This window comes from Squalius cephalus (genome assembly GCF_949319135.1).
Source record: "Squalius cephalus genome assembly, chromosome: 2".
NCBI lineage: Eukaryota > Metazoa > Chordata > Actinopteri > Cypriniformes > Leuciscidae > Squalius > Squalius cephalus.
The window spans coordinates 40,825,588-40,839,291 of record NC_137123.1 but is presented as its reverse complement, the minus strand read 5'-3'; the positions used below and the strand labels follow the sequence as shown (position 1 = coordinate 40,839,291).

The 13,704-nt window shown below is 35.8% G+C and overlaps 1 protein-coding gene across 1 annotated transcript in view; it reads left to right on the top strand.

The window, feature by feature from the left end:
- Positions 1-13,403: 13,403 nt before the first annotated feature.
- The window catches only part of LOC307151758 (uncharacterized protein), a 3,768-nt gene continuing 3,467 nt past the window's right edge, over positions 13,404-13,704 (top strand). Inside the window, exon 1 of the mRNA XM_079859905.1 lies at positions 13,404-13,555. Coding sequence (XP_079716031.1) covers positions 13,493-13,555 — 63 coding nt within the window. The 5' untranslated portion in view covers positions 13,404-13,492. The remainder of the gene's footprint in view (positions 13,556-13,704) is intronic.

Here is a 13,704-nt window from a genome sequence, read left to right as displayed (position 1 = left end):
AGTTCGGGTGTGCAATGCAATACAATGCATGCATTTAGCCTGTATGTTATTCTTCAATGCACAACGTTAGATCGTGCAAAATGTTATCTCTTTAATAAACATTTGAAGGAGTTAGTTCTGGTGTGCAATGCAATGCAAAAAATGCATAAATTTTATTCTTTAGTGCACAGTGTTAGATCGTTTGTGCAAAGCAATATAATGTTGCATAACATATGTTATCGTTTGTGCAATGCAATACAACATCATTGCACCTTATTTCTTTAAAGAAAATGGGAATGATTAAGTTCTGGTGTGCAATGCAATGCAAGAATTGTATAGCCTATACTATTCTTCAATGCACAACGTTAGATCGTTTGTGCAATGCAAAATGTTATCTCTTTAATGAACATTTGAAGGAGTTAGTTCTGGTGTGCAATGCAATACAATACAAAAAGTGCATAAATGTCCTTCAGTGCACAACTTTAGATCGTTTCTGCAAAACAATGAAATGTTGCATAACATATGTTATCTCTTTTATGAACATGGGAAGGTGTTAGTTCGGGTGTGCAATGCAATACAATGCATGCATTTAGTCTATATGTTATTCTTCAATGCACAAAGTTAGATCGTTTGTGCAATGCAATGCAAAATGTTATCTCTTTAATAAACAGTTGAAGGAGTTAGTTCTGGTATGCAATGCAATGCAATGCAAAAAGTGCATAAATGTTATTCTTTAGTGCACAGCGTTAGGTCGTTTGTTCAAAACAATGAAATGTTGCATAACATATGTTATCTCTTTTATGAACATGGGAAGGTGTTAGTTCGGGTGTGCAATGCAATACAATGCATGCATTTAGTCTATATGTTATTCTTCAATGCACAAAGTTAGATCGTTTGTGCAATGCAATGCAACAACATTGCAACTTATCTCTTTAAAGAAAATGGGAATGAGTTAGTTCCTGTGTGCAATGCAATGCAAGAATTGCATAGCCTATATTATTCTTCAATGCACAACGTTAGATCGTTTGTTGCAATGCAATGCAAAATGTTATCTCTTTAATAAACATTTGAAGGAGTTAGTTATGGTGTGCAATGCAAAAAGTGCATGGCCTATATGTTATTCTTCAGTGCACAACGTTAGATCGTTTGTGCAATGCAGTGCAAAATGTTATCTCTTTAGTAAACATTTGAAGGAGTTAGTTCTGGTGTGCAAATGCAATACAATGGATGCATATAGCCTATATGTTATTCTTCAGTGCACAACGTTATGCAATGCACAATGCAATGCAAAATGTTATCTCTTTAATAAGCATTTGAAGGTGTTAGTTCTGGTGTGCAATGCAATGCAATGCAAAAAGTGCATAAATGTTATTCAGTGCACAGCGTTAAATCGTTTGTGCAAAGCAATGCAATGTTGCATAACATATGTTATCTTTTTAATGAACATGGGAAGGAGTTAGTTCGGCTGTACATGCAACACAATCCATGCATTTAGCTATGTAAACTATGTCATTCTTCAATGCGCAACGTTAGATCGTTTGTGCAATGCAACATGTTATCTCTTTAATAAACATTTGAAGGAGTTAGTTCTTGTGTGCAATGCAATGCAAAACAATGCAAAAAATGCATGGCCTATGTTACTCTTCAATGCACAACGTTAGATCGTTTGTTCAATGCAATGCAAAATGTTATCTCTTTAATAAACATGGGAAGTAGTTAGTTCTGGAGTGCAATGCAATGCAAAAAGTGCATAGCCTATATGTTATTCTTCAGTGCACAGCGTTAGATCGTTTGTGCAATGCAATGCAATGCAAAAAGTGAATAGCCTGTTACTCTTCAATGCACAACGTTAGATCGTTTGTGCAAAACAATGAAATGTTGCATAACATATGTTCTGGTGTGCAATGCAATGCAAAAAATGCATACATGTTATTCTTTAGTGGCACAGTGTTAGATCGTTTGTGCAAAGCAATATAATGTTGCATAACATATGTTATCGTTTGTGCAATGCAATACAACATCATTGCACCTTATTTCTTTAAAGAAAATGGGAATGATTAAGTTCTGGTGTGCAATGCAATGCAATAATTGCATAGCCTATACTATTCTTAAATGCACAACGTTAGATCGTTTGTACAATGCAAAATGTTATCTCTTTAATAAACATTTGAAGGAGTTAGTTCTGGTGTGCAATGCAATACAATACAAAAAGTGCATAAATATTCTTCAGTGCACAACGTTAGATCGTTTCTGCAAAACAATGAAATGTTGCATAACATATGTTATCTCTTTTATGAACATGGGAAGGTGTTAGTTCGGGTGTGCAATGCAATACAACATCATTGCACCTTATTTCTTTAAAGAAAATGGGAATGATTAAGTTCTGTTGTGCAATGCAATGCAATAATTGCATAGCCTATACTATTCTTAAATGCACAACGTTAGATCGTTTGTACAATGCAAAATGTTATCTCTTTAATAAACATTTGAAGGAGTTAGTTCTGGTGTGCAATGCAATACAATACAAAAAGTGCATAAATATTCTTCAGTGCGTTACAACGTTAGATCGTTTCTGCAAAACAATGAAATGTTGCATAACATATGTTATCTCTTTTATGAACATGGGAAGGTGTTAGTTCGGGTGTGCAATGCAATACAATGCATGCATTTAGTCTATATGTTATTCTTCAATGCACAAAGTTAGATCGTTTGTGCAATGCAATGCAAAATGTTATCTCTTTAATAAACAGTTGAAGGAGTTAGTTCTGGTGTGCAATGCAATGCAATGCAAAAAGTGCATAAATGTTATTCTTTAGTGCACAGCGTTAGGTCGTTTGTGCAGTACAATGCAATGCAACATGTTATCCCTTTAATGAACATGGGAAGGAGTTAGTTCTTGTGTGCAATGCAATGCAATGCAAAAATTGCATAGCCTATATGTTATTCTTCAGTGCACAGCGTTAGGTCGTTTGTGCAGTACAATGCAATGCAACATGTTATCCCTTTAATGAACATGGGAAGGAGTTAGTTCTGGTGTGCAATCCAAGAAGTGCATAGCCTATATGTTATTGTTCAGTGGACAACGTTAGATCCTTTGTGCAATGCAAAATTGTTATATCTTTAATGAACATGGGAAGTGCTTTATCTATATGTTTATTCTTCAGTGCATTCTAACGTTGCCCAACGATAGAATGCACTTTAAGAATAAACATATATAGATAAAGCACATTTCGCATTGCATTGCACACCAGAACTAACTCCTATAGTTGTGTCCATTGTAAAGCAACAGCTAGTGCAATGATTTTACTTCACTGCACATTAACCTACTTATACATTCAGTCAACTGATGTTAACTTTCTATACTTCTTTCTATACTCTTCGACTCCTGATGTACGTAAGTATATGTTTGACCAAAGTAACATATTTCTGGCCAAACAGTCCTCGATTTCTATACATACTCATTGACTCCAGATGCTTCATAAGCCAATATAGATATCCATACAGATATGGCTTATGGCTTACCTTTTGAAATTATTTCTGCTCAAAGTGTCCTCAAAATTTTTCAAACTATGTAAAGTTATAGTCTCCTTCTGATGATAAATCAGCTATACAGAGGTCTCCTTTTGACCTCGTGAACATATTTTTGGCCAAAGAGTCCTCGATCTTGGGCTTTCTATACATACTCATAGATTCCTTCTGATGCTTCATAAGCCATATAGATCCATATCTGACCTACTGAACATATTTCTGGCCAAAGAGTCATAAAAGATAAATACAATACATTCAGACTGATGTCTTCGGATGTTATATCCTCCTGACAAAAGTCCATATTTGACATACTGAATTTTTTTCTGGCCAAGGAGTATTCGAAACTTGGGCTTTCTATACATACTCCTTCTGATGCTTCATAAGCCATATAGATGTCCATATCTGACCTTTTGAACTTATTTGTGGTCAAAGTGTCCTCAACATTTTTCAAACTATATAAAGTTATAGAATCCTTTTGATGATAAAAAATTCAGTATGTCAAATATGGACTTTTGTCAGGATGATATAACATCCGAAGATATCAGTCTGAATATTGTATTAATATTTTAGGACTCTTTGGCCAGAAATATGTTCAGGAGGTCAAAAGGGGACCTCTGAATTTATCATCAAAAGGAGTAAATAATTTTATATAGTTTGAAAAATTTTGAGGACACTTTGACCACAAATAAGTTCAAAAAGTCAGATATGGACTATGCACTTCTTGCATTGCACACCAGAATTAACTCATTCCCATGTTCAGTAAAGAGATAATAGACATTACTTTGCATTGCATTGCAGAAACGATCTAACGTTGTGCACTGACGAATAACATTTAGGGTATGCACTTTTTGCACTGCATTACATTGCACACCATAAACTAACTCTTTCCTATGTTTATTAAAGAAATAGCATTTTGCATTACATTGCACAAACGTTTTAACGTTGTGCATTGAAGAATAACATATAAGCTATGCACTTTTTGCATTGCATTGCATTGCACACCAGAACTAACTCCTTCCCATGTTCATTAAAGAGATAACATGTTGCATTGCATTGCATTGCACACCAGAACTAACTCCTTCAAATGTTTATTATAGAGATAGCATTTTGCATTGCATTGCATTACACACCAGACCTAACTCCTTCCCATGTTCATTAAAGAGAAAACATGTTGCATTGCATTGCATTGCAGAAACGATCTAACGTTGTGCATTGAAGTTCACTTTTTGCATTGCATTGCATTGCACACTGAAACTAACTCCTTCCCATGTTCAGTAAAGATATAACATGTTGCATTGCATTGAATTGCATTGCATTGCAGAAACGATCTAACGTTGTGCACTGAAGAATAACATTTAGGCTATGCAATTTTTTTTGCTTTGCATTGCATTGCACAACAGAACTAACTCCTTCCCATGTTCATTAAAGAGATAACATGTTGCATTGCATTGCAGAAAAGATCTAACGTTGTGCACTGAAGAATAACAGTTAGGGTATGCACTTTTTGCATTGCATTACATTGCACACCAGAACTAACTCCTTTACATATTTATTAAAGAGATAATATATGTTATGCAACATTGCATTGCTTTGCACAAACGATCTAACATAGCATGCATTGTTTTGCATTGCACACCCGAACTAACTGTGTAGAAACTGTCCCATGTGTAGAAAGCCAAGAGATATATGTTCTGGTGTGCAATGCAATGCAATGCAAAAAGTGCATAAATGTTCAATTCTTCAATGCACAACGTTAGATTGTTTGTGCAATGCAATGCAAAATGTTATCTCTTTAATAAACATTTGGAGTTAGTTCTGGTGTGCAATGCAATGCAATGCAAAAAGTGCATACCCTAAATGTTATTCAATGCACAACGTTAGATCGTTTGTGCAATGCAATGCAAAATGTTATCTCTTTAATAAACATTTGGAGTTAGTTCTGGTGTGCAATGCTAAAAATGCATAGACTATATGTTATTCTTCAATGTACAACGTTAAATCGTTTGTGCAATACAATGCAACATGTTATCTCTTTAAAGAACATGGGAAGGAATTAGTTCTGTTGTGCAATGCAATGCAAAGCAAAAAGTGCATAGCTTATATGTTATTCTTCAATGCACAACGTTAGACTGTTTGTGCAATGCAATGCAACATATTATCTCTTTACTGAACATGGGAAGGAGTTAGTTCTGGTGTGCAATGCAATGCAAAAAGTGCATAGCCTAAATGTTATTCTTCAGTGCACAACGTTAGATCGTTTCTACAATGCAATGCAATTCAATGCAATGCAACATGTTATCTCTTTACTGAACATGGGAAGGAGTTAGTTTCAGTGTGCAATGCAATGCAATGCAAAACGTGCATAGCCTATGTTACTCTTCAATGCACAACGTTAGATCGTTTGTGCAATGCAATGCAAAATGTTATCTCTTTAATGAACATTTGAAGGAGTTAATTCTGATGTGCAATGCAATGCAAAAAGTGCATGGCCTATGTTACTCTTCAATGCACAACGTTAGATCGTTTGTGCAAATGCAATGCAAAATGTTGTCTCTTTAATAACCATTTGGAGTTAGTTCTGGTGTGCAATGCAATACAATGCAAAAAGTGCATAGCCTAAATGTTATTCTTCAGTGCACAACGTTACATCGTTTCTGCAATGCAATTCAATGCAATGCAACATGTTATCTCTTTACTGAACATGGGAAGGAGTTAGTTTCAGTGTGCAATGCAATGCAATGCAAAACGTGCATAGCCTATGTTACTCTTCAATGCACAACGTTAGATCATTTGTGCAATGCAATGCAAAATGTTATCTCTTTAATAAACATTTGAAGGAGTTAGTTTTTCTTCAATGCACAACGTTAGATCGTTTCTGCAAGGCAATGCAAAAAGGTCATAGCCTATATGTTTTTCTTCAATGCACAACGTTAGATCGTTTGTGCAATGTAATGCAAAATGATATTTCTTTAATAAACATTTGAAGGAGTTAGTTCTAGTGTGCAATGTAATGCAGTGCAAAAAGTTCATAACCTAAATGTTATTCTTCATTGCACAACGTTAGATCGTTTGTGCAATGCAATGCAACTTATCCCTTTAATGAACATGGGAAGGAGTTAGTTCTGGTGTTTGCAATGCATAGCTTATATTATTCTTCAATGCACAGCGTTATGTTATGCAAAGCACAACATGTTGCATAGCATATGTTATCTCTTTAATGAACATGTGAAGGAGTTAGTTCGGGTGTGCAATGCAAAAAGTGCATACCCTAAATGTTATTCTTCAGTGCACAACGTTTGATCGTTTCTACAATGCAATGTAATGCAATGCAATGCAACATGTTATCTCTTTACTGAACATGGGAAGGAGTTAGTTCTGGTGTGCAATGCAATGCAATGCAATGCAAAAAGTGCATGGCCTATGTTACTTTTCAATGCACAACGTTAGATCGTTTCTGCAATGCAATGCAATGCAAAAAGGTCATAGCCTATATGTTATTCTTCAATGCACAACGTTAGATCGTTTGTGCAATGCAATACAAAATGCTATCTTTTTAATGAACATTTGAAGGAGTTAGTTCTGGTGTGCAATGAAATGCAGTGCAAAAAGTGCATACCCCTAAATGTTATTTCTTCAATGCACAACATTAGATCGTTTGTGCAGTGCAATGCCACATGTTATCTCTTTACTGAACATGGGAAGGAGTTAGATCTGGTGTGCAATGCAATGCAAAAAGTGCATACCCTAAATGTTATTCTTGCACAATGTTATATATGTTATAAATGCACAACGTTAGATCGTTTCTGCAATGCAATGCGACATGTTATCTCTTTAATGAACATGGGAAGGAGTTAGATCTAGTGTGCAATGCAATGCAATGCAAAAAGTGCATAGCCTATGTTACTCTTCAATGCACAACGTTAGTTCGTTTGTGCAATGAATTGCAAAATGTTCTCTCTTTATAAACATTTGAAGGAGCTAGATCTGGTGTGCAATGCAATGCAAAAAGTGCATAAATGTTATTCTTCAGTGCACAACGTTAGATCGTTTGTGCAATGCAATGCAATGCAACTTCTTATCCCTTTAATGAACATGGGAAGTAGTTAGTTCTGGTGTTGCAATTGCATAGCCTATATTATTCTTCAATGCACAACGTTAGATCGTTTGTGCAAAGCAATGCAATGTTGCATAATGACATCTCTGTCATTAACATGGGAACATCATCTCTTTAATGACATGGGAAGGAGTTAGTTCTGGTGTGCAATGCAAAAAGTGCATAGCTTATTTGTTATTCTTCAATGCACAACGTTACATCGTTTGTGCAATGCAATGCAAAAAGTGCATACCCTAACTGTTATTCTTGCACAATGTTATATATGTTATAAATGCACAACGTTAGATCGTTTTTGCAATGCAATGCAATGCAACATGTTATCTCTTTAATGAACATGGGAAGGAGTTAGATCTAGTGTGTAATGCAATGCAATGCAAAAGGTGCATAGCCTATGTTACTCTTCAATGCACAACGTTAGATCGTTTGTGCAATGCAATGCAATGCAAAAAGTGCATAAATGTTATTCTTCAGTGCACAACGTTAGATCGTTTGTGCAATGCAATGCAACAACACACATTATCTCTTTAAAGAACATGGGAAGGAGTTAGTTCTGGTGTTGCAATTGCATAGCCTATATTATTCTTCAATGCACAGCGTTAGATCGTTTGCATAACATATGTTATCTCTTTAATGAACATTGGAAAGTAGTTAGATCTGGTGTGCAATGCAATGCATATATGTTATATGCCTATATGTTATTCTCCAATGCACAATGTTAGATTGTTTGTGCAATGCAATGCAACAACACACATTATCTCTTTAATGAACATGGGAATGAGTTAGTTTGGGTGTGTAATGCGTGCATTGCCTATGTTACTCTTCAATGCACAACGTTAGATCGTTTGTGCAATGCTATCACACCAGAACTAATTCTGCACAAAGCATTGCATTGCACAAACGATCTAACGCAGTGGAGAATAACATATAGGCTATGCACGCATTTGCATTGCATTGCACACCAGAACTAACTCATTCCTATGTTCAATAAAGAGATAACATATGTGTTGTTGCATTGCAGTGCACAAACGATCTAACGTTGTGCATCATTGAAGAATAACAAAGGGTATGCACTTCTTGTATTGCATTGCATTGCACACCAAAACTAACTAAATCCAAAGTTCATTAAAGAGATGACATATGTGTTGTTGCATTGCATTGCATTGCATTGCACAAACGATCTAACGTTGTGCAGTGAAGAATAATCAACACTCACATTTCACATTGCATTGCATTGCAAACCAGAACTAAGTCATTCCCATGTTCATTAAAGAGATGACATATGAGTTGTTGCATTGTATTGCATTGCACAAACGATCTAACGTTGTGCACTGAAGAATAACATAGGCTATGCACTTCTTGTATTGCATTGCAATAAGGAATAACTCTGCAATGATCAATCCGCATTTTTAAGCCAGCTAACAGTAGGCTCATATTCAGAATGTCATTCTCGTATAACGCCAACGACCTCACAAATGGGCTTCCTTTGTGAAATATAGCAGATTTTTAAATAAGTTTAAAAAAGGTGGTGTGTTATAGTCAGACAGACAGACAGACAGACAGACAGACAGACAGATAGATCTAAATTAAGGAACATAACAAGCATTACAAACTACAATAGCCTAAACAAAACTGGAAGCTTTGTAAGATATGCGCTCGTCTTCACAAAAACTACATGCAGGGTTTTTAAACATCTCATGTCGAGAAAATTTATTCTGGGCAGTGTGGCAAGCCTGCAAAAAGCAAGATAACTTGTAGTCTATAGCCTACTTGAAAGGAAAACAAATTTGCCGAGTAAAAACAGAGTTTGTGTTGTTGAATCATATTTTTTTCTAGTACATCTTAAATATAGAGCTCATGCCAAATAAAAGTTCCAGATGGACAAACATTAAATGCAAAAACCAGTGGAATAACAATATCTTAAAAGAAACGACAGAGTGGCAAACTTTGAAGTAGGGTTAAAGTCATTATTTGTAAAGCTTGAAGTGTAAATCTTGTTCTCATACACAGATATGGCCTATTTATGAATGAAATTCATGCATTTATTTGTAATTTAAACTGATGCAAACAGGGAAAGAGAGTAGAAAACACTAATTATCCTGTCGCCCCCTCTAGTGGACAGCATTAAGTATTACGGCCTTCATTGCACAGAGAACGCAAATCAATGGCTTTTTGGGGAAAGTAAGTCTGACCAGTTAGAAAAGATATAAGCGAGTCAGACCAGTCTGAAGGTCTGAGCTGAGTTTGGTGAAGCATTAAAGTTCTAGGCGGAGTCGATTTCTCATAATAATAATAAATAATAATAATGTTTAAATATATGCTGGCTTTCTCAAGCCAACATAATAAAGAAAACTCAGAGAAACATTAATACAATTGTACTACGTACTGAATTGGTCGGTTTTATAATAAAACTAATAACATTTTAAAGGTATGCTGTGCTCTTCAACCGACATGATTTTAATTAATCCCAAACCTGGTAATTTTGTCAGTATTAATGTACGTTCACTGATTCTAGCTTCTCTCTTTTCTGTCTCTTTATTTTCATGTGAACTGAGTAGGCTACACATTCATTAATATAAACTTTATTTCTGTTCAATTTTCAAAATGATTTATACGTCTCACACGTCTACCTGCCTTTTGATGTAAATAAAAGACGAGAGTGGAAAATGTTACGAACATATTATCATGGTACAGTTCAGCCAATTATTGATTTTTATTTCCACTTCCCTTTTATCCAAAGAAACGGAACTATTTGCACTGTATTTATCAATGTGAAATCATGCTAAAATAATCTGTCATATACTGTGGCTCACATTATTGGGGTCGCTTGCAAGTCTCAGCAGCACGAATTACGTGACCAGCAACATATTTCTGCTTCAAATATTGTGCGTAGTTAACAGTGAGTGGTGGTTTCAGACATTATTTTATTACAGTGCATTTGTCAGTGCCGCACTGTACTTTTTCGTTCATTCATTATTCTATTTCGGAATGAAAGATGAAATTTAAAAAAGGGTGCAGCTTTGTTTTTTGTTTAAAAGAAAAAAAGCAGAAATGGCTGTATTTTGTTTTCCAAATGTATTGTTGTCATCAATAATAGTATTAGAAAATTGGACGACATTTCCGATCGTTTTTTAATTTGTAATACTTATTTGCACGTTTATTGTATTTCATTTGACTGATCCTATCTTTACCCGGAAGTAAATTACACCGTCGTGCGATTATACACTAGATGTCGGACATGTAACCTATTTATTCCGACACGGTCAGACATGTATTTATCATTGAGTCCAGAGAAAATTTAAGGTTTTGATATTAAGATAATCTACTTCTTTTTCAAAATATAATGCATAGTGTTATTTGGCCTAAATTTATTAGTCACATTCTTCCACTTGAGTAAACTTAGAATTAACTATTGCTACTTAAATATATAGGCTAGCATATACAGTATATATATATAATCGTACAGAAGGGTGCGATTTGAGAAAAAAAACAGAGGGGGGGATGTTTTGAAACATTTTTATTCATAAAAATAAATCATGAGAACATGAACTTCATCACTGCATTTGCAGGAATTGTAAAATCTTTTTTCTTATTAACTCATGAAGTAGCCTAACGCAATATTTTTACTCTAATAGCTTATCTTTCCCAACACTGTGGTCCTTGTTCATTTGAGTCAACCTGGGACTGTGAGTTCTGCTGAAGCTGGGAGTTGCCGTCCATCGTACCTGTAGTAACATTCTCATTTGCAGTTTTAGGTTGTTTTTTTTTTTTTTTTTTTTTGTGACGGTCCTGTAAAATATGATATGCTGCTCTGGACCCTTTTCATTGTTCCCAGCTAGCTAGCTAGAGTTTTCGCGCTGAAATATTACATAAATATTTGTACTTGGTGACATTCTGAAAAGCCGTACATGGATCAAAGCTAATGGACAGGATCAGATAAATTAGCCGCAATGTCATCTATTGTCATATATCAGCCTCTGCTGAACCACGGATTGATTGCAAAGTTAAACCATCACAGTAGAAACAGTTTTACTGCTGCTGTTAAAGTAATAACGTTAATTTTACATCGCGATGCTGAGATACAGTGAAATGATAGAAAAGACAGATGCATTATAAATCTGTGTTAGTCAATTCGCCTCATTCGCGTCTACCGCTCCGCGCTAAACGCCTCATTCAGGACCTCTAGACGCGTGTAAACGCGTCTTTACATTGACATTGAAATCACTCGCGCCAGACGCTCAAGAGTGAGTGAGCAATCAAAAAACCTTTGCTTTAGCTCAGGCACGGCGCCAGGATTTCAGTTTTGGATGGGCCAGACCAATTGTGGGTGGGCCTTAAATTAAAAATGTAAAATTAAAAACGTTATCCAATCACTGTTTAACCTAATAAAAAATATTGACTAATATAGCCTACTGTTATATTATCTGTGCGTATACATAATCTAGATTTTAATAGCTTGATGCTCTTTAAATATTTAGTTGCATAGTTAAAAGTTTCGGTGCATAGGACGGACCTATCCGCGATCGCTCTCCATGGTTCTGACCAAAGAAGAGCGCTTTGGAATCTCCATTACGCATCATACCTGGGCTGCATTTTCCATTGATGTTGTCTCTTAGCGCGCTACTAAGACTCTTAAGGTATAACTTAACTAAAGGTATAGCTACTACCACTAAAGGTATACCATTGCAAGGCGTCTTCAGGGCTATTATCCACTCGCGAGGCAGAGGCGCTGGCGCCCTCCTAGCAACGGCGCTGTTTTTGGTAAAACATGATTTTGACCACTTCATTAAGTTTTGTTTCGTAGAAAAATCATTTTAAAAGATTAAATGAACAACTACTAGTCGACTAGAAAAAAAAAACAATTTAGTCAGAGGCAGCCCTTATTCCACATATTTTCGAACCAGTCTCAGGCCATTCTGGGTTGGGCGAGCGACCCTGCGTAACCGAGCGGAGCGGAATATATTCAGAAATGCGCTCTCCGCTCACGAGCTCTGATCGGAACAAACCCGAACTAGCCTACTGTCTGCTGAACTTGTGCAGAAACATCAAAATAGACATAGCCAGCTTTTTAAAATTGTTTTTAAAACTAAACATTTAGACTATTTTAGTACAAATTATGAGCTTATTGACGATTTTTTATAATTCTTGACAAAATTAGAATATATTAAAAGTTTTTTTTTTTTTTTTAAGTTTTGGGTGGGCCTGTTGAAAAGTGGGTGGCGTCTCGCAAGTGTTGATAGGCAACCCAGTCTCATATAAAAACGTACCCTGACTACGTTGGTCCAAAGTGCAAAACGTAGAGGGGTTACAATAATGGCCCTTAAATTGTATGACTGTTACATTTTTTTTGCCTATTCTTTTCCTATTGTTTTCCGTCCGAGTCACGTGACTTTCAAGATTCCGGCTGTGAGAACAAAAAACATGGCGGACATTTCTTTCATTTTTAGTGAAAAAATCAATATTTTGAGTTAGTTTCTGCATAAAAATAAGTTTTGGTTACATTTCTAGCGAGAAATATATATTTTATTTTCATAATATTCACTCAGTGAATGTACATAATCACTCGCTTGCTCGTTGTTGCGAAGATTTTTCAGATCTCGCCAGAATAATGTGAAACTGAAACGTTTTGGTTGAGTCACGTGACTTCAAGAAGGATGGGGAGTGGGTAGTTGTTAGAGTATCTGGATCAAGTTCACAGTAGGTGGCTGTAATACGCGAAATCGATGCGAATCGCGAAGAAGAAGAAGAAGAAGAAGAAGAAGAAGAAGAAGAAGGAAAGAAAGAAAGAAAGAAATAAACGAGAGGAAAGAAGCAGGAAAAGGTAAACAAGGAGGAAAAGGAAGCGTGGAAAAATAACTTGACCAAGCTGAACAAATGAATCACCTTGACCCAGAAGATGCCATATTCCTGGTTGATGCGTTCCTGGATGAGTGCAAGGTAAATAACATATCTCAGTGGTGGAAAAAGCATACTAATTAATGCGAATTGCAAGGTCTAAGACCATAATAGACTCTGAGGTATAGCAGGGAAGAAGTACCAAGGTGCAAAACTAAAAACACTCCGAACAAAGTGCAACTATACAGTAC